Source organism: Anopheles nili, chromosome 2 (genome assembly GCF_943737925.1).
Source record: "Anopheles nili chromosome 2, idAnoNiliSN_F5_01, whole genome shotgun sequence".
Classification (NCBI taxonomy): domain Eukaryota; kingdom Metazoa; phylum Arthropoda; class Insecta; order Diptera; family Culicidae; genus Anopheles; species Anopheles nili.
The window spans coordinates 77,097,816-77,119,851 of NC_071291.1; the positions used below are offsets into that span (position 1 = coordinate 77,097,816).

At 47.0% G+C, this 22,036-nt stretch overlaps 1 protein-coding gene across 1 annotated transcript in view; it reads right to left on the reverse strand.

Moving 5' to 3' along the window:
• The window catches only part of LOC128730735 (ecdysone-induced protein 75B, isoforms C/D), a 76,259-nt gene extending 54,738 nt beyond the window's left edge, over positions 1-21,521 (reverse strand). Inside the window, exon 1 of the mRNA XM_053823814.1 lies at positions 20,375-21,521. Coding sequence (XP_053679789.1) covers positions 20,375-21,521 — 1,147 coding nt within the window. The remainder of the gene's footprint in view (positions 1-20,374) is intronic.
• Between the last annotated feature and the right edge of the window lie 515 nt (positions 21,522-22,036).

Below are 22,036 nucleotides of genomic sequence, written 5' to 3' on the forward strand. Positions count from 1 at the left end.
TTCCGCGCGGGAATGTCCACACACCACAAAAAAATGCCACCCCTAACGAGCGCCTGTAATATACACAGGCCAGGAGCGAGAACGGAACGGTTACGCGAACTGTCGAAACGTAGAATCGAGCGAGCGAGAGAACTGAGAGCTGAGGAACGGGAAAGAATACTTGCAGTTTCGCGATTACCACGCCACCGAGTGCTAGTTCTGCTGTGTCACTCAATGATTGAAGGGCAGCCTCTGCCCAGCCCCGGTTCGACACCCTTTAAATTGCCCTCACCATCCCCTAAAATTACGCGGAAGAACGAGCGAACCAGGTGGTTCAGTTGGAGCTTGGAGTAAACGAGGGATAACGTGAGCGAAGTGTTGAAGGAGGGAGGGAGGACTTGAACACACAAAACAACGTGAGAAGTGTACTTCCACCTCACGGCGCCCGGACACAACGGTCCCACAAAATTTATATAACACACATAACGAGAATGAGAGAACGAAGTACACGGAGCGAGAGAAAACGAGCAAGAATATAGGTTTCAAATTATAGCAGCACCATATTTTTTCCCCCAAAATATAACATACAACCCACCCCGTCAATTCACACACATTCTCACACTGCGATCCGCTACCGGCTCACATATGACCATCATCCCCATTATTATGATCATCGCGATCACGAAGAGCACGGCCAACATCATCATCATCATCATCATCATCATGTTCCGTCTTGGGCTGCTGGGTTTTTGGGGAGGGTTGAGCAAAAAATCGCGCAATGTGGCAGCGGTGCTTTTCCAACAAATGAGCCGACCCGCGGAACGCGTGCGAGAGAAACAGCCGAGAATTTCAGGTTCAAGGGCAAACACGCGACGCAGAAACACGAAGCGCGCGTATACACACATGATTGGTTGGCTGTGTGTGGGTATTTGGTATTATTTTTTGCATTCTTCTTGTATTTTTGACGCAACACTCAAACCGAGAATAAATTAGAACCAGCTCTTTGAGGATTCGTATTTAACGTTGCTTCTTCCCCAGCCAAAAAAAACCCACCCTCCTTCTTATTGGTTTGAGGAAACGTTTTGTCACCCCCTAGTGGGTGGTGGGTGTTTGAGTGATCAATTTCGAGCCGTCATTATGCGACGTGCGGTGTTCCTTTTCGGGAATCGTTCGAGAGCAGGATTTGCTCACTCATAGATCGATCCCTGTTAGTCATTTGAGAGCTGTGCGAATACTATTTCTTAACGTATGGTAATGTATTTTTGATTGTTTTTCGGAAATTTTTCCTTCAGCAGATTACTGTGTAGGAGGAAAAGGAGACAACTTTGCGTAATACATTGCCCGCTTCTCTTCGGTTGCCGCAAAATTGAGACGAAATAGAATTGGCTTGGAATGGCACACACTTTCAACCCCTAATGGTCAGCCAAAGAGGTCAGGGTCAGTCGGTGACTTGGCGGAGAAGGAGTCGAACGTACCGAAAACAAAAAAAAGACGCCATTTACTACGACTCCATCGGATGGAGGATTGCTTAACAGGCTCGTGTTTTGACACGAAGCTTCCCAATCGCTTACGCATGTACGCACGCAAGTCCTACGCACGGAGAAGGTACGCACTCGGGGTGGTTTTCTATTTATGTGCGAAGTTTCCTTCCTGTTGGCATCCGCCGCAAATGGCTTCGTTTTTGTGAAGTGTTCTCGCCGCTTGCTTGCTGGCATGAATAACGAAAATCGAAATGTTTCGCTTTCTGGTTTTTCGGTGTGTTTCCTTCTGGAAGCGTTTGCTTTTGCGCATCATTGTTTTTGCGTAACCAAAGAAAGCAACGTATCATTAACGTGAGTTCAAATACAACGAATGGCAGAGAAAAGAAGATGTTTATTTTCTTGAGATATTTCGATTGACGTTTAGCTTTCAGTATTTCGGAAAGATTCGCACAATCATGCGCCCTGTGAGATACTTGGGGGATATAATTTGATTTGAAGCAACTGTAATCGAAGAATCGAGGACAACGAGACTTTGGATAACTCTGTTTCAAATGAACTCAGATATTTAAAAATTTCTCTCTAAAATGATCAAAAATTATTTAGAAAATTCTTCTCCAAAACCTCAACATTCACTTTGGCAAACATAACAGTCGAAAGGGATCATGAAAGCACTGTAACTAACAGCAAAGAAGTGGAAACAAGAAAAAGCAGTCTTATTTAACGAGCCTTGAGAGCAACGAAGCAAAATAATGCGCAATTCCACGAGTCCGAAGCAAAAATAACAACGAACTGGATCACACCCAGCAGAGAACAGCACACGGAAAGGAGTTCAACGAAACGCAAGCAAAGAGGTCATCACACCGCAAGCTGCTGCGACTGCGGAGGCCAAGGAATGCCGCACGATCGCGTCCATCTTCAAAGCTTCTCCATCCCAAAGAGGTCTGTTCTGCGATCGGTTGAGTCGTTCTTTTCCCAATTCTGCCCAGGCTGCCCACAGTTAACGTTCACCTCATGGCCCGGGGGCGAAAGAACGGCGTAAAATGGAACAAAACGAGCGCGAACGTCAGCGTGCGTTCTAGAGAAAACCCCCCTCTGGAAAAAGGCACAATTTTCACTCGGACCAAAGCTATATTGCCAGTTCTGTTTTCCGCTCTGTTCTCGCCTCGCCTTTAAGTTCTATCAATGTTTCGTCTCACGTTCTTGGTTTATTTCGTTCTCGTCGTTATTTATTTTCGTCCCGCTTTGGTTAGGTTTCTGGTTTTCTTTTGCCCCGTTTCTTGTGTTCGCTTTCACGCCAGCCCAAGTCACCGCTTCCCGTTGACTGACGAACGCGGGTGACTGACCTACGACGACGATTTTATTTCACCTTCCACGCGGTCGAATGCCTTTCGCGGTTTTGCGCTCTCGAACGCGCGGCACAGTGTCGAACGCGTGAGCGAGAGAACGCTAGCGAGAAAAGGGTATCAGAGCGAAGGAGACGCAGCTACCGTTGCCCTCGGCATCCGCGAGAGGAAAAACCCTCTCCAGGGTGCGCTGGGCATCCCGCATCCCCTTCGAGATCGTTGAACGCGATCGTGAGTTTCGTTGAGTGGGACTCGCTCGAAGGGCGATCTTCATTCAAACCACCGCAAAGAAGCGTTCCTGTGGAGCATCTCTTTGGTGGGTGGGTGAGAGGGAAAGCGGATGAAGAAGCGACCGTGAGATGACAGGAGAAGAAGCACTTCCAATCGAACTTTACGTGTCGATCGCGCATCTCGGGCTCTAGTGAGCAGGAAAGTGAGAAAGCAGTGAGAAAACGCGATCGAGCAAACGAAGCAAAGAAAGTGCGATTGGAAGGGGATTTCAATTTTTCTCCTCCCGCGGTGAAGCCGCAATGGGAAAGTGATAATGCCTCGCTACGGCAGACAAGAGATGCCTCGTGTTCCTATCGGAGTTTTCCACGGGCACAAGAGAAAGGAAAACCCCTCGCTGGTCCCTGGGGGATTGGAAAATCGCTCAAGCAGCGCGGATAATTGGACGGTGAAGGTTAAGTCATTGACTCTCACTTTTCCCTCTTCTTTCGATCGTGAAATAGACAAGAAATTTTGGAACGCACTATCAGCTAATGCAAAGAAAAAGAATGAAAAACTATCCGATATGCTAGTTAGCGAAGTTGGGATAGAATTTGGCATCAGAAAATATGTTTAGGTTCAAAACATACACTTAAAATACATCTCAACACAAAAATAATTTTACATTTCTGATAAAACCCCTGATACTCTTTACTAAAAATTTAAAAAATGGAAAGTTAGCCTGTCACATCATTTTGTTGGAAGCCTACGTTTAAATGTCGAAGGTTTACGTACAAAACCCTTCGAACGCTTTCTCCTATATCCGCGCCTAGCACGGTGACTAAAAACCCGAAAGTTCACTAACCGACATTTCCACATTTCCGACAGTCGCAGCCATTTTACGAGCCATCGGCGAAAAGAAATGAAAATCGGCTTCGGTAACGTGGAAACTGGTGCAACTTTTCTTTCGTTTTCCATGGCACGCAACCACACTCACACGCACGGCGTGTTCAGGTGCGCACATATACAAAACGGGGGTCGTAATAGAGACAAGCACTATATTTTATTTACTTTTCAGCCTCCCTCCATCTCTGCATCGGTAAGTGACCCAAAAGAAAATTCCTTTCCCCTGCCAGTCTTCGCAAACGCCTACCGAATTGCTTAAGATTTTAATTGAAGCCGTGCAATGACCCGCAAAGAGCTGAGGTTTAGGGGAAACATTTTTCCATCCCAGACTAGCAGAGAGAAGAAACTAAAGCTCGGTAAAAGATAAAGAAAGAGGTAGAGCAGTTCTCTCTTCAGCACAGCAACCTCAATGGTCAAACAAGGAAAAAACATGAAGGTGATAAAAGAGGCTGCCCCTCGAGTGATAAAAATTGTATGGAAAATGAAAACGCACAGCAGAAACGAACTACAAATACACCGGCTCGGAAGAGGGAGAAAGTACGCACGCCGAAGACAAAGAGAAAGAAAATCTCGGCACAAATCCAGCTAAACAAAAGGAAATAAAAATTAAAACTACAATCAAATTGTCATGACCGGAGGACCGAAGGAAAACTGCGCCAAAAATGAAAACGCGCCCACAAGCCAAGTTGAGGAGAGAGAAAACTGCCTCACTCAAGGCTGCCTTGTCTGGTTTGCCGCAATGTTGCAGCCTCTATTGCTTCTATTGCAGAAGAAAGTTGATCACATTAAAACTATTACGATTATGGCACCACTCGGCGGCGTGCGGCGAAAGCGCCCATATTTTTTACCGTACTTTACTTTCGGTTTAAGCAACAATCAATGAACCATTCGCTGGCCGTAACCGATCGATCTCTGGAAAAAGTGCAATTAATTTACAGTATAAAATGCGCCCGCTGGCTGCGATGGATAAGTTGGGCAGGATTTTTCACCTGGACGTTAAAGTTAATGAAGGATATAATTAAGTTGAGTCGTCAGCCGAAGGAAAACAGAGCTACTGCTTTCCAATGTTTTATACTGCATATTTTGTTTGCTGTGCAATGCGCGAAGAAGTAGCGCAGAAACTAGTCTGGAACTGCTTGCTGGTTGAACATGAAAGCGTGCTCACTCAGTATCTCGGGTTAGTAACCTTTGGCGGTGTCGTGAATTTTTAAAAGATACACTTACACCGAAAAATCCACCGACCCAGTGAAAGTTATTATGATCACACGGTGAGGCGTGAGACGTGCGATTGAAACCACACCTTGGCCTCACGAAAAGCTCATTTTTCCTTCACCCAGATGCCCTTTCCCCGCGATTTCCTCCTGACGAGATACAAAAAAAAGCTCCAAGAGGGTCTATACAATAACAACCCGGCGGAGTTCCAAGCAGACGTTTCACTTTTGGTCACGCTCAGTGTTTTTTTATTTGGTGGAACGATGATCTGCTGCTTTTGTCGCCATCGTAGGAATAGAAGCTTTTAGGGAGGCGGTCCGGGCGGATGTGGCCGTACCCGGTGAACCGCCCGGAAGGTGATGGACCGCTAAAGAGAGGGCTCCTAGATAGTGCACGTTTCTGCTTTTCCAGTTTTCTTCTCTATTGCTTCGCGGCCCGGGCCAATGACTTGCTGGACGGTCCTCAGTGGTGGCTTGCGAAGTATGCCTACAAGGGAGGAAATCGTATGGAACTGAGGTCAATGGCACCGCAGAAGCCATCCCACCATCCCATTTAGAGTGTCAAAAACCTTTCCAACGCCTGTTCTTGGCTGAAAGGTCATTTATTTTATTGCTAGATGTTCTTATGGTCTGAATAATTGATGACACACCTTGTTGAATAGCATTTGCGAATGTGCAAATATTCAAGTTTAATTAACCACAAACGAAGAATTCATTGAGCAATAGAGTGTCTCATATCACATGTAATTTATAGAAAACCTTTTTCTTAATAACGATCGACCATTGTCTTGATAATAAAGCAGTATTAATTGATCGAAAGCCATTGTTTGTTTTGCAATGCTTTGATGAAAAATGAAGAAGAAACCCATGAAGGTAATATCACAACAATTTCCACGACACCGAGAACAAAATCGGGTGAGAAAATGAGTGAAAAAAACTGCCCGATTGAAGCAACTGGCAACTTGACGATCGACGTCCTCTTGTCAGCAGGAAAACGTTGAAACGATAAAACACAACCGTCGAGGCCAAAAGGGTGAGCAGGAAAAACTACCAAACGAGGCACGCTCGAGTAAATAAACTGTGGTACATTAACCCGCAATCAAGCGGCGATGGTGTACGAGGCCCAGGGACGAGGGTTAAACCCTACTGCGCTAGCGATCCTAATCTTCACCCAGAGCCCGCTCGTGGGGGAATGGGAAAGTAGCGAGACACACAGGCACAAACACGAGAGAGAAAAAAAACGCAGCAACCAAAACTAAGCTAAAGCTTCACGCTCAAATGGGCACCCTTGTTTGCCGTTTTCCCTCGCTCGAACGGCCGAACGTAAAAGCGAACAGCGAATGGGAAATGCTGCAGAGAAAACAAACTTAGGCCAGCTTCCTGCGCCCACCCGGGGCCCACTTTGGGTTCCCCGTGAGTTCCGTCCCTTCTGCAGCAGAGGCTACAGGTAGGAAAACGAATGGAAAATTATAACACAATCCCAATAACCGTGGCCCGCCGCGCTTTTCCACCGTAACGGGCTGGGGAATCGAGCGAACGCTCTTTTTCCCTCCCACGTGGACGTGATGGAAGTTGATTTGTGTGTCAGAGAGAGAGAGAAAGAGAGAGAGAGAGAGAGAGAGAGAGAGAGAGAGCAGAGCATTTCCTTCACATTATAATGGTTGCGGGTCCACGGGTAGCTGGAAAAGAAAGGCTATCTGAGCGTTCTTCCTCGCTTTCACTCCCACAGTTGGAGAGGGCCACCGGATCCACCAGCGATGGGGGCTATGACCTTGGTTTCCTTTGAGCTCGCCCTGATTATTATGCAGCACAACTGCACGATGGACGAGAAAAGTGGATTCGACCAAGAACCGGCGTTCGAACGAGCACAGTTCCTTCGTTTTTTTTTGGTCAGTTGCTTTTTCTTTTCCCTTTTTTCGCCCCACTCTTTCTTCATTCGTTGCGTATTTCATTTCTTCCTTTATTGTTCTGTCTTTTGTTTGTTTTCGTCCCAAAGAAAACGTTTTCATTCTTGGTTCTCATCATTCGACGCGTTTGTTGCGAATGAAAGAATGCCTAATATTATTGGTTTGTTTTCAATGGCGTTGCATTTTCTCAATTAAACAACCCTTCGCAACGTTCACCCACACAAACTGCTTGAGAACAGCACCCTGCGTTCGTCGCTTCCCATCTCGTTGGTGCAGCGTCTAAATTGAAACAAACGACAACACGAACACCCCACCGCATTTGCGTCAACATACAGGTAGCGGGTGGGAAAATCGAACACAGCATAAACTGCTTCCTTCCCAAAAAAAAATAGCGTGCACTCGCGCGCGCGCCTACATGTGTGTTTGGCTTCAGGCGCCAGAATTCGACCAAAAAGAACCGCATTCTTCTTCTCGTCGAGCCTACAGGTCGATGTGGGTTACCAGTTTAACCGACGGCGCGCGCGTTCCCTGGGCGCGATCGAACACGCCGCCCCACGTGAAGAAGTGGAGCAAACGTGACGGTGGGTGAGAAGGGCGTGAGCGAGATGGCAGAGCGAGTGAGAGGGAGAGAAAGAGAGACCCAATCTGGCCGGGAGTTCTCTCACCGAGGAGGCACTCACTTGCTGTTTATCTCAGATGTCCTCTACCCAAGGCGCTTTTCCCACCCAACTCCCCGTTGCGCCCAGCCAGCAAGGACCAAGTGCGAAAAGTGGGGTTAAGAGTGATGGGAGCACGTTGGGTGTAGGGCAGCCGAGGAAGCATGCTTATTCGAACCCCCTCGATTGTGGAGCGGCCATTGGAGCGAGCACGACGATGGGTGGCCAGAGAGACGAAGTCAATGACCGACTAACCTTGAATTCCTATCAACGGGCGCGCACTCGGCGACCGGAGCTGCTGCTGCTGCTGGCGTAGTTGCGTATTTCGCCCATTTTCTCGCTCTCGTTCCCGCAAACGCCCTTTGGCGAGCATGCTCTCCCACTCTCCCTCTCCCTCTCTCTCTCTCTCTCGCTCCTGCGCATGATGTGTGCCAAACGCGTGCGCAAGCGAGAAGTCGACTGGGCAATGAGGAGGGAAAACTCTGCAAGAAAACATTCGCGCGCGTGTCTTGCTATCCCATCACAACCCAGCCCACGGGGTGGGTTTTGTCCGTATTTTTTTCTCTTCTTTTTTCGCAAAGGAGCCATTACACCACCGTTCACCGTGCGGGTCCGATGAAAAGCTCGAGCCTGGGCGGCTTTTGCAGTATGTTTGTTTGATAGTTGATGTGCGCGCTCTTTGGCCGGCTTCTGCTGCTCCTTCGTTCGCGATTTGAATATCATTTTCGCGAAACTCGTTGGATTTTCGATGCTTTCCTTTCACGAGTGGGGAGAAGCATAACATAAATGCCGGCAAGTTGCGAGTTGAAGTAAAAGATAGCGTCGCAAATGCGCATACGAAGGAAGAAAAACATGTTCGTTGTATCAGAAATATTGATGTGTGAAAGGAAAAACGTTGAAAGGATTATAAAAATAAAGAAAAAGTACAAACCGCGCAAAATAAAACGTAACATAATCAACAACGACGATTTACACACCGAATCGAAGAAGCAAGAAAGCTAGACTTGTTGGCATACAAACGTGCAACGACATTAATCACACATTGACGCATCAACGATACGCTTCAAAAGCTAAAAATTAAAGAGCAAACAGTAAAATGATAATCGCAGCGGCTCGGCTCGTATTATTGCAACGCTGGGTGGGGGAAAATCTGCTGACATCGAGTCGAAATAGGTCACAGGAGCAAATTTGCTGCTACTGCTGCTATTCTCAACCATCCACGTTGATTGCATAAAACCGCCAAGTTGCCTTTCCTCGGCGGGAAAGAGAAAGAGATTATGAGAGAAAAAGAAACAGCAAAACACAGAGAACCCGATGCGAGAGAGCAGGCGCCTGCCGTCAAATATCATTTCTAAATTTATACCAAAACCATGGCCCCATGGACGGCGAGGTAACGTTGATACGAGCGATATAAAAAAAGGTCTATAACAAAATAATGAGGGTTTTTGGGTTGAGTTTCTTCTTCCACGTGCTTTACGGTGGTGTACCGATTAACCATTCGCGATTAAGCTGTTGCCCTGCAAAATATCAAATGTCTTCCGTTTGGGCGCCCTTGAGCAAATCTTGGCTGGTCATCGATCTGAGTTGTCGCAGGCATCTTTCGACCTTGTGTCACCAGTGATCACGAACCAAACAGAGTGTCTCTCTAATTGGTATCACGCTCACGGTTCATCATACCCGGCTCCCGTGATGCCTTTTCCGGGACCGGTTTCGTCTTCCAGTGGTCGTCCTGAGTAAGCATGCGCGCCTGCGCAACGGTTTCCTCGCATCAGCCAAAACGGACGAACCTCGTGCTTGAAGACACAATGGGTAGTGACATCTCATGGGTCCAAACAGAGACAGGAAGCTTGAATCTTTTACGCAGACACAGGTGTCCCCAATGAAGTGCTTCTACCAGCGCCGAACTGACATTTAGGCTCCTCGGAAGCCATCCTACGTTGTGTGCGAACTCTGTGTTGTTGAGAACCCAGCTTGCGTATTCAATCAGCATCATCTCGCACCGCAATTTACCTCCCCTTGCCTTCCTATCTTTCACCCTCTTTCCACCCCTCTTTCTCTCTCTCTCTACAGTTATTTCGCGATTTGAACGGCCATGAACGTGAACGTGAACGTGCGAAGCTCACCCTACTCTCAACGCAACCAAAGCAATCGGTCAGCAACCATCGCACACACTCAACGCAAAGAACGATGACGTTGGTACAATACATTTTCGCCACCCCACTTGGTCTCCTTCCAACCCCACCCAGCCACACACACACGTGTGCACACTGGGGCGGAAAGCCTTGAGTGAGGTGAGTGGTTTCGGTTTTGCTCGATCAGTCCCGCTTTTTTGGCACATTGCGACCGGCCAAGCCAGGCCAGGGCTTGTTTTTCCGGCATGACAGATGCTCGGAAGCGGCCGGTTTCAGTGAAGCAGCGCAATAATTGGCTCATCATTCGTGTGAAGGTACTATAAATTTAGAAAAAAACGATGCGATGGTATTTGCACCATAGTATTGCGCATTGAGGGATAAAATATTTTGGTAATTTCATCAAAATTAATTAAATTGATCAAAAGGAAGAAATGCATAGTCGATCAAAAGGTTAAAGTATTAAAAAAAATTATCCTTTAGCATCATGAATGCAATATTGGAGCAAGATTTTTCAATAACCATGCAACATGTGGATAGATCTAATGTTTTCTAGAGCGAATTGTAAAACAATCTATTCAACGTACCATTCAAAAATACAAACGACTCAAAAACTCCTCAACCTTGACTCATGGAATAGACGATTATTTGCCTTAGAATCGCGATGGCCGTGGCCAAAGTCAAGAGTCGGTCCGCGAAATCAAAGTCGCTATTTCACCGATGTGTTTGTACGTATCGTTTGACCTTCCGTGCGTTTATTGATCCTACTGCCACCGTCTCTCTTTCTCTCGTTTTGTCTCTCCTTTTCTATGTTGTGTCTCCTTTACGGGTTTCTTTCTCTTTTGATGTGCAGCCTTTGCCCGACACCGAGGAGCTTCCCTTGAACGGAGCAGGCCGAGCATGCCCCCGGTTGAGGCCCATGTTGCCGTCCGTACATCGACTTCCTTCATCTCCTTGGGCAATGTCTTGAACCTACCGTTCCGCGAGCCACCAAGGAGGTCAGGTCCACCCAAAGCCCATTGCCGAAGCTCAATGTTTGTCGCCTAGGAGGCCGATTATTATTCAATCGATTGTACCGTTCGTTGTCCAGCAACATCCCAACACCCACCTTCTCATTAACCTTCGTCATCCTCGCGGAAGCCTTATCTTATCATACCTCCCAACCTTCGCTACCCGTGTAGTCGATGACCGACAACGGAACGGCATTGAAAATGGCGCGATTATTGCGTACATACGGCCCGAAAAAAAAGCCCCGAGGATTTGAACCGGGAGTCGATGTTGCTTGCCCTTTTTTTCTCTCTTCACTTCATTTACGTATGCGCCATTGTTCGCGCCGGTACAGGAGGGAGAAGGAAGCTGATGTCCTTGACTGGAGTCAGTAGCTTTTCGTCTGTATATTTTTTTATCCTACCCCTCATTGGACAACCCGGAAGCAACCGTCGACAAATCCGTTAAATCACGCTGTACGTTACATGCATTGCTTCTGGTTTGCGTCACGGCGAGTGAGCAGCCCCAGTGAGTCGTGAGAAGGCGTCTCACTAGCTCACTGACACCCCATCACCTCGTCGATGCTCCCAGCGGGTTGTGTTCCAGTGCCACACATTTTCGGTGCTAAGTAAATAAACTGTGCAAATAAAAAAAGGTAATCTCCTTCGTACCTCTCTCTCTCTCTCGTCGGGTTTCGGTGGACGTGATGAGGTGTTTATCTCACGTGTCGGTGAGGAGGGAACGTTGGGTGGTTTGTTTGAGGCGAAGAGGATTATGCTGACCTTGAAATGTGGCGCAAAAAATGGCATTTTAGTATTAAAATTAGAACCACCCGAGAACCAGATAGGAACATTCACGCAATCTCGCTCTTCGTTTGCATCGGAGAAGAACGTTTGCTAAAGAGTGTGCGAAAAATACGCCTTCGTATTTCACGTATTTATTCTGTAACCAAGGACGGCCGTTACACGAAAGGTACTCCTAAATGAAACAAAAGCAAACCCTTTGACCTGCACCCATATCCATTCCCCCAGCTTCCTGTACGTCACGAAACAAAAGATTCATCGCCCGATCCGTTTAATATCAGGAGGTGGCGCCTTTATCGGACAAGAAATCGAATCTGTGTATGTATTTTCGATCCACCCTCACCGTGCAATCGTTGAAGGGAGAGGGGGAGGGGTCATAGTACTGTAACGAGTATGGGTGCTGACAAACCACCCACCCACTCTTCCATCGGAGCCATATCAACTAACCTCCCATGTGTGGAGGTGTAAATGATACGAGTTGTTCCTGCATTTCAAGGGCAAACGGAGCGTGCGCATGATACGAGTAGCAAAAAGTACATCAGAAAAAAAAACTCTAATTTGAACGGCCGTGTGACCTTGTAACAAGCCCCCTCTTACCCCACCCCTTGAACGTAAATTAATATCGTAAACGAAGCCGTAGCACTTCGGAAAAAATTGCCTGACCAAACAAGACCAGGGTTCGGTCTGGTAATCGATTTGCACGTATTTCGGGAAGCAGATGATGCATTTTTTTGTTATTCAATTCTCACTAATAGTCGAGAAACTACCCAGAAGCTGTTTATAATATTAATAAACAGATTTTGTCCTATATAAAGCTACATGGTTGGGGAAAATGTGTGAGCATTTGATTAGCACAGATCAAGTTACTTTTATGCCTTAATTCTCCGAAATCTTATTCAAAAAACATTCAAGTAGTCGGTTCGTTAACGAAGCTAGACAACATGTAACAGGATCCATCACATTATCCGCTGCTATGCTGGCTTTGGAATTTGTGTAAAGCAAAAGCTCAACTACGCATTCGAATTCCTCCTCCAGCAAAACAGAAGCAAGCGTGGCAAATACAGAGTGTGAGAGAGAGGGCTTGAAATCGGTGAGGTTATTTCTGATAACGATAACTTTGGAACCATGCGTGTGTGTATGTGTGTGCTTAGTCTCCTTCCACCAACAACTCGAATCCCTCCATCCCCAAAGATGAATAGAGGAGAAATTAGTGGGAGAGCGAGTGGAAACGAATGAGAAAAGGTGGGTGTCAACGACCGAGATAAAGTGCTGAACTTTCTCAAGGATACACCTCTCGCTCCCATTGAATCCACTTCCCCTTCACACATGTTCATCCATGGAGGAGTCGAGGTGCGACGGAAAAGCCACCTTCACGACGGTACTGCAATCCGACCGTCAGCTGGGGGGCTCTGGAGATAAGAAGGTAATATTCGTTTACTTACTTGAAGCGGAATTAGCACACGGGGGTGAAGGTTTATTGTCCGTAGAGCTTTTCTTGACACCATTTTTTTCTAGATAACTTGTTAATTAACCAAATAAAGTCCAAAGCCGACATTTAGCACAATCGAAAGTGAAAATGCACTGTCCTAACGAAGTGATTCAACAGATAAATTAAGAGAAATAATGTAATGGACAAAAAATCAAATCGGCTTCAGAAACAAGCAAAAAATACCTTGAAAGAAACAAAAAGCATAACACAAGTGACATAAAAAATGCCAGACCAACAGAAGCAAGGAAATGCAGTTGAAACTTAAATGCCTAAATATATTTTCGTTTTTGTTGTTGTAGAGCACTCTTCCCTCGTCGGGTTCATCATCCTTTCGAGAAGCCCCCACCGCACGTCACCGAAGAGAAGGTGAAACCGTCCCACGACACTGCGAAACTACGGAGAGCGCCCTCAAGACCTCGAAGTGCGCGAGAAAAGAGAGCCACCAACAGTCCAGGGGCCACAGAGCCGTCGCCGAAGAAAGTTGCGAAGAAAGTGCAAAAGCAAGGGACCGAAGAAAGGTAACACTTTCGCTCGTTGAAAGTGAACGTTCACATCGTGGCCGGTGGAGACCGGGCTGGCTCTGAAACAGAAACCCGCTGCATAATATTCAGCTGTTGGCCTCCTCCCCGATTTGGATTTGGGGGTGCAGTGAGGGAAAGGGGTGGATGGATGGAAAAGTCGTGAAAACTATTTTGTTATCTTTCTGCATGGGTGGAAAAAATGCAAACAGTGGAAAATCGGCCGCGAGGAAATGTTTGAAAGTGAAGGCGCTGAAATTTTAGCCAGGGAAAGTTACTTTAGGAACATTTGACGATGTCTAGACGGTCTGGCTTTCGATAGAGTATATCACGATTAAACGATAGAGCAGACAAAAACGTAAAGTTTTTGGCAGCCAAGTGAACAAGAATTCGTTATATTCAAAGGATATCCTAATTGGCGATCCATTTCCTTTGCATGCTTCGTTAACAAAGATTTTGCTCGCGTAGTTTTTAACTCCTAACAGGCGATAAATTGGTCGAGACCATCTTAGATTCTCTCCTACTCTAACTAGATGTCAAGATCATGAAAAACTAACGTTCTATTCCCCCAAAACCGGCCCCATGTAGCGAGCAATTTGCACGTTGGAAACACGTTTTTTATGCCGTGACCATGAGAATTGGACAAGAAGCGAGTTGAATGAACCCAGCTAAGGATACATGGCCGACAGTGGACGAAAGGTGTTAGTAGATCGTAATCAAGCGATAGAGCTTCGAAGCTGAGTCTAGCATGACTTTGTGCGCTGCAGGAATTTGCGAAAAGAAGACGTGAAATAATCAAAATTCAGCTAGCAAAGAGCTAGTAGTTGAAGAACCTTATTCTGAGTTTTGTTAGTAATCCAAGAATAGTTAGACATATTTCGACCAGGAAATGAAGCCTCTTATGGGAACTTTTAAGTGGGTTGCGAATTGAAACAATACAAAAGCCGCCGTAGTGCGTCAACCGATCTCCACCATTTCCTTCAGTCAACACCTGGTCTGCGTTACACCCGTGGGTATTTGGGTGGCTTCAAACACCAATTCCAGCAGTGGAGACAAACACACCTCGTCGAGAAGGCCCCACCAAAACGGGAAACCCGTTTTGCCCATTGTCGATGCCGAGAACGCCGCGTCGTCAAGAGCGAAAAATCCAAGCCAAGTTTCGACCGCCTACGAAACTTTCCCGCTAGCGCTAATGAGCGGGAACCTGTTTCAGGGCGGTTCGTTGATTTTCGGCAGCAAGACTCAGAAGGTGCTGGTGTAGAAGCTTGGTGGCCCACATTATGCTTCATCATGAAAAGAACGCGGGTTGGATGGGGCGAGGGATACGGCAGTCATCAGTGATTTTGATTCGGCAGCTTCTGAGATGGTGTCATTTGAAAGCTTCCCACCACGAGGAAACACCCACGGAAAGGTTAAGCCTTGAACATTTTTTGCAACGCTCCAAAAACGAATCTTTGAATGTGGCGTTAGTTGGGATGACTCACGAAGCTACACCAGAATCAGGTGATAAAACGCTGTTCTTGAGACAGAACTAATGGAACGTCCCTGGAGAGGTACAATTTAAAATGAAACATTATGGCCGTTATTGACCGTCCCTCAACTCCATTCGGCACGAGCTTAGGAAGCAAAAAACCACACTAAGCAAATCATGCTCTCGACGTGCAAGCAGTCGGTCATGAACCTGAAGTACCCCTTGCCGAGGCAACCGCCATGTCAAACGGGCACACACGCGTACATGCGGCTTTAAATAAAGTTTTGAGTTCCAGCGTGCATGTGCGATGCAAAAATGTGCACTCCGTTTGCATGCCGCAAGGATCGTGCTCGTGATGATCGTACCAATCATCGAGTGAGAGCATTTTCTCTCCATACTCGATAAAGAGAGAGAGAGAGCAAGAGTAGAGGTTTTGAAGGGTGCAAGGCATGGCGGTGGAACTCTCCACCCACCCACCACCCCACCCATTTTCACCCTTCGTGGAGTGCCTGCGGGAGAAATGGGCAAAGAAGAGAACTGTAGCAAGAAGGCACGATCGTTCGCTCGGTCATGAACCTTTTTAGCATGCGGTATGCCCTCACTTCGCGCATCTCGCGCGGCTCTGAGATGCGGTTGTAAACCGCAAGCAGCAACGACGACGACTTCCACGAGGTTCGTTGACTCATGAGGAGCACGAGCTCGTCTTTGTGCCGCTGCCCTAGTACTGATACCATCTACCGCTACTACCACCATCGTGCAAGTAAGCTAATGGTTTGATTTTAGAATAAAATTGGTCATTTGTTGAAGCATTTGAATATCGAGCCAGAATCTCTTGTATCTTGTAACCGGATTTGTTAAATTTTATTGGTAATTAGCTACAATATTTATCACCTTAAGATAAACCCCGAGAACTGCTGGAAACTAACATTTATCAATTTGCTTTCAATACTAGAAAGAAGATTCCCCCAGATCCCGAAAAGGTTCGTCACTTATGGATACACACAATAATAGAAGTTCTTGAAATGCGAAATTCGTGAAAACCGTTCCTTCAACGGTATCGTTTTAATTTCTCGGCGTGTATTAAAGTTAAAAGAAGAGAAGAAAATTAGGAACAGATTTATGTCTAAAGCGGTCGATAAAGCTACTCGATCACCAGTTCCAGTATCACTTTCACTAGGCGAGTAGTTGGCAAATAAATATCCCCGCCCTTCGCCGCTCTCTGTTCCGCCCTTCACCCCCGACACCGAGTGTCCTATTTATTTTGTACTCTTTCCAGATTAACCTCTCACTTGCATGTCGTGGGAGTTGTAGAGCGTCGCACAATGAATCGCATCGTGCGCACGAAAGGAAACCTCTGCTTTCCTTGTCGATCGGTTTGAACGTTCATTTCCCCGGTGAAATATACCTTGGAACATGCCTCTTAAGTAGAGATACTATCTAATTTCCGACCGACAGCATTTTTGTAGTATTGTTTTAAACCAGGCGTCAAAAAACACAAACCGAAGAAACGTTCCTTCCACGGTTCATTACTCTCTCTTCCTCTCTCTTCACGTGCTGTGAGGTGATCGAAAGGAGGTGAAAGCATCAAGTTCCTTTCCCCCACCGGCGGGCGATCGATGGAAAACGATCGAAACCATAATAATGCCTGCATTCGCGGCGCCCAAGCCACATGCCGCTGCAACGGGCCCCTTTTGGTGGCTGAATCGCGACTCCTCGAAGCCGTCACCACTCCTCACATACACTTTCACAGGCCAGGCAGCACACGGCGAAACACAACGACACAACAGTGCTACCCATGACCCACTGGCTTCTTCCCCAACTGGCGGACGGAAGGGGAATTTGGCAGAAAGAAAAAAGGTGTGTACACTACACACTACTGCTGGTCAATCACCTCCCCGCCCGATCGGGCTTTCCAGCGGACAGGCGAGGGAAAACGAAGGCCTCAAGGCAGGAGGCAACAATGCCACCGAAGTCACTTCCAAGGTGTCCAAAGGTGGAACTCGGTGGCGTTCAATTTCTCTTGCGGTTCATCGAACTTCTTCTCTCCGGCACAACCGATACTCTGAACTCACGCATATTTTCTCCTTCCAGCTGGCCATCATGGGCCTGAAGTTAATTTTATTTCATTTATAACATTTTTCTCATTTTATCCACTTCTCGCTTTGTCCGTTTTTTCGTTGCTTTGTTTTCTCCATTTAATCTTTTACATTTTCTATCACTTTTTGGGCTTCTATCACACTCACATGTTGTTTTATCTCTTTCGATATCTTCCAAATTTAGGAATTTTTTTTAAACTACATTCACTTTTGACATGTATAGTGTTTGCCTTTATCGAATGTTACCATTCAATCGAGTTTTGAAGTAAGATGAAGATTGAACTATAAACACGTATGTTAGGAGGATGAGAGAAACTGTTTGATTATTTACCAAATTTCTGACAATTCGTCGAAGATATAGAAAGACATTCATTAATCATAAACTAGATCGTTTTGCAGAAAACCCAAATAAACCAAAACAAACGATCAAACAAGTAAAAAGTGAACCCAATTCAATTGAAAACAAAACAAACGAAAAGCACCGTAAACTTTTTTGTCGCACATGCATTTGAGCTTTAAAGCCCAACAATCTTCTTCATCTCGCTTGCATCTTCGATTCGTGTGCTTCCGACAGGCTGGTGTGTATTTTCCACATACATTTTACTTTTTTTCATTTCACCGTTTTCCCTCAACAGTGCTGCCCTCTGGCTTAGGCTAGCGGAAAAGTTTTATCCACAATTTCTCCCGGCGCGCATCCCATAGAGGGCGCTAGCGCTTCGGATTGAATAAAAACAACATCAATTTAATCCACGAGCGAGAGCAGGCAAGCGAAAGAGCGAGAAAAAGCGAGAGTGAACGCAAACGTGTGCAACAACACGGATACGGAAGAGCGAGATGGAGAAAGTGAGAAAGCTTTCGCCATCGCGGTCATCTCGATGAGTGAAAGTGAGCATTGTGCAATCGTGCTTCCCGCTCACATATTATGCTCTCCATGAGAAGGTGAGAAAAATCTCACCTAACACGTGGTCCACGTTGCCGTACGGAGGCTTGAAGAAAGTGAAGTGAGAAAGAGGTTTGCACTCAGTGAGGGTGAGTCCTTGGAGAGATGAGAGCTCACTCACTCCCATCAATGCGCTCACTCAGTGCTGTCCTTTGTGAGGCGGGGAAAAATATGTTTGCCAAACATACGCTACTAAAAGCTAAATACTATTTTACGTGAATACGACTCGATGCGGGTGCATCATAACATCACAAAACAACCCCTAACCAAAGGGGGAGCAACAGAAACGACCGAACGGTGGAAAAATGAACGAAATTCGGAACGTGCAGGTGGGTCAGGCTCTTCCTTACACTGCTAACGGGGAAAATACACGCTCGCACAATGAAACCCCGCAAGCAACGCCGAAAACAGACGAATGATCATGTAGCTCTCTCATGGAAAAGGTCACGCAAACGCACAACAACAACAAGCGTGCAGTTCCACAGGAAGGTGGACGAAATGGGCATGCAAAAAACCCTCACTAGCATCTACCTTCGCGGTCGTTTGCTACAGCGAAAAAAGGAAAAGTTCCTTCAAACAGTGGCTCTCCACGAAACAGGTTAGAGGCTAGGCGTAGGCTTTGAAAACACTTCAAATAAAACAGCACTAGCTGGATACGGGGAGGTTCTCGTAGTTGCCAAAATATAGTGCCGAAACCTTTGCACGGTCGGAAGCCGTACTTGGCGTAAATTGTTTACACAAACCCCGCTCGCCTCTCACATACACAAACACACGCCCTAGCGGCGTGACAATGGCGAGTAGAAGAGCTTGGGCTTTCGGTAACTAGGCCTAGCTCAAAGTGTACGGTGGCGAGAAAAAAAAAACCTGCCCAACAACCATGATATATTAATGCACTTTCTGGGGTGCCTTGGTCCTTCGTCCGCAGGTGCCTGTTTAATTTGGCCTTTCGTGTACCCTTTTTCTGTGTAACCCCCTGCGCGATTGTGATACGTTTCCCGGACGACCGGAGCACGCACGAAAAAGCCCTAACCAAAGCCCTTTTTTCGCAGCAAGGTCACACAAACACACCGGAGTGTGGTCCCGGACCGGCGAGGTGTTGGGACCGCACAAAGTCAAAGTGAAGGCCACTGCCATGGTTTACCGTGAAGAGCTCCAAAGCCTTTCCGGCGAGGGAAGGAACTGAGAGCTGGACCACGCCGGCCAGGACCGGCTTGTGAGGGCGCATGTTTGGAAAGAAAGGGACGAACGGATCTCGGGATGGCACTCCGAAGCGGGACGGAGAACGCTTAAGAGAGCAAGAGAGAGAGATAGAGAAAAGGCAAACAAACGAAGGATCAATAGCTATGGAGAGTGCCGACCCTGGGTGAAGGATAATTATACATATTCAAACGCTAAAGCGCTGGATTGGCAGGTTAGCTAGGTTAGCGCACCTTCAGCGCCCTTGGAGTGAAAAGTTAATTTCCAATCAACCGAGGTGATGCCTTGCCTTTTCTTTTTTTCGGAAACCGGAGAAGCAACCATAATCAATTCCATAGAAACCGCATCACTGTCAAGCGACAACAACCGGATCTCCTTGTAACGAACCAATGCCCTCTTGATACCGTTTTAATGACTTTGAGGAAGGCCTACGAACCTCTGACGTAGTTCAGGGTTTATACTCTTATAAATAAAGCTCATACAAATTGCGAGTAAACTGTATTTTAATAGATTTGATGGCAGCATAAAAAAAAACAAAAATAAATCGCTACTATTCTGCTAACGTCCTTGAACAGGTTTTTTTTAGTTCAAGTTTAGCAAACAACACTAGAGACAGAACAAAAAAGAAGGCACTCTAACGAGGTCATCATACTCGTGAAGGCGGAACGTTTGACCGCTTCCGCATCGCAGAAATGACGACACGATCGACGATATCACCTTCACGCGTATTGCGATAACTTTAGGCCTCGCAACAGCCTACTGGATGAAGCACAATAATGCCATTAGTGTTTAACTTGTTCGTTAGCAGATGATCTTTACCAACGCGCGCTATGGTGTTCAATGAAACCGTGAAAATACACATGCCATGATGTTGCACCCAAAATCGATATGATGGAGGCGCCTGGTGGTTCTAAAAAAAGGTCACCTTTAGGGTGTTTTTCCCATTTTGATTTTTTCCAGTGAATATCATCGTAAAAACAATATTCATTGGCCTGTCTACCCCCTTTATCGTATCAATGGAAGCTTTTAATCGAAAAGTTTGATTGTGACTTACCCAAATCCGGCATAGAACTGGACGGTTCCTCGTGTCCTCCACCGCTCTTGGACAGCTTGAGCGGAGGCGGTGGTGGGGGAGGCTGCATTGAGGTCACTTGCTCGTGTTGATGAAGGTTGTTAACCTGTTGGTGCTGCTGTTGCTGCTGTTTGCTGCTTGAAACCGTCGTTGTCGTAGAGGTAGCCTGAGCCGGCTTATAGATGGAAGCACGCTCGTTCGATACTAGGATCGTGGTCGTCTTTATGTTGCTAGAGGTGTGTGGGTGTTGCACAACCCCCACTCCATTGCTGGTAGGCGAAAGGCGTCCCTGCAACGCCAAGGGAGACGACCGTCCACCGTTCGCAACAATTATGCTGCCGTGTTGTTGCTGTTGCTGCTGTTGCACACGGAATTGTCCTCGACTCACACCCTCATCGGACCCTTGCGCTTGTCGCTCACTGTCGGCCTGATCCGAGCCCCCATGCGCTTCATCGTGGTTGTAGAACCGACCATCCCTTATCACGTGGACTCCATGTCCTCCAACCAGCACTCCGCAGGACTGCTGTTGTTGCTTCTGATCGTCCTCTGCTCCCTTCGCGAGTGTGTGTTGGTGGTGAGCTTTTGAAACGACCTGGATCATCGCCATCATTCGATCCGGATCCTCGGAGGCTCGACGGGTTGCGGAAACCAGGGGAGCCAGCGAGGGTGGTTGTGTAGAGGATGCGGCGGGGGTCAGTCCTCGCAATCCGAGAGCTAGTTTTAACGTTTTCTTCGGTGGGAGATGGGATGCGGGGAGTTGCTGCACGCTGATCGTGGCGGATGGAGGAGGACTTGTGGGATGACTTCCATTCACCCTTCCACCCGGTTCACCCCTCGACCCGTACACGATGCACTGATTTTCACTTAACACCAACGTTCTCACTTCCCGTGCTACTGCTCCCTCCTTCTCATCCTCCAGCTCTCCTCCCACACCTTCTCCCGGACGGAACCGCTCCACCGTGGCCACCGCCTCTCGTTCTTCACGCTCATTGCGATCACAGTCTATATCGTCCTCGTCGTCCTCGTCTTCGTCATTCGAGGTCGGTCGTAGGTCTTCCGTTTTTATCAGAATTTTCCGCTCCACCTCCCCTCCGGCAGCTCCCCCCGCGGCACTTCGAATGCACTGCATTTTGTTTGCTAAGGTGCGGGAGGTTCACGCGGATAAGCAACGCGTCACAGTTAATGTCCAAAAAGCACACTCGATCCTGCACGGTGGCGATCGTTAGAGTGTCCTTTTTCTTGTTTGTATAGTTTTGTATTTTTGTAATCCTTTATGCTAGCAACCATCGGCCGATTTTCCTTCCATTTGCCTATGCATTGTTAAGACGAGCCCAATCTTCGTTTTCTTTTCCACCTTTTCATCGCATGTTTTCCCACCGCACTATTGCTCGTACCGGGAGCATCCGAGCACATACTCACTCACACACACGCACACCCCCACCACCCCGGGGGAGGAAAAAGGAATAAACCGGCCTCGGGGCTGAACACGGTGGGTTGCGAAACACATGCACACACTCTCGTCAACCCAATCGCACCGAACAGTAATCTCTGTGGCACTATACTGACGCACACAAGCGATCTTCACCTTAGCAGCCCTCTCTCGAAAGGGTTTACTGAATGTTTTTTTTTCTAGCGGTTACAAAA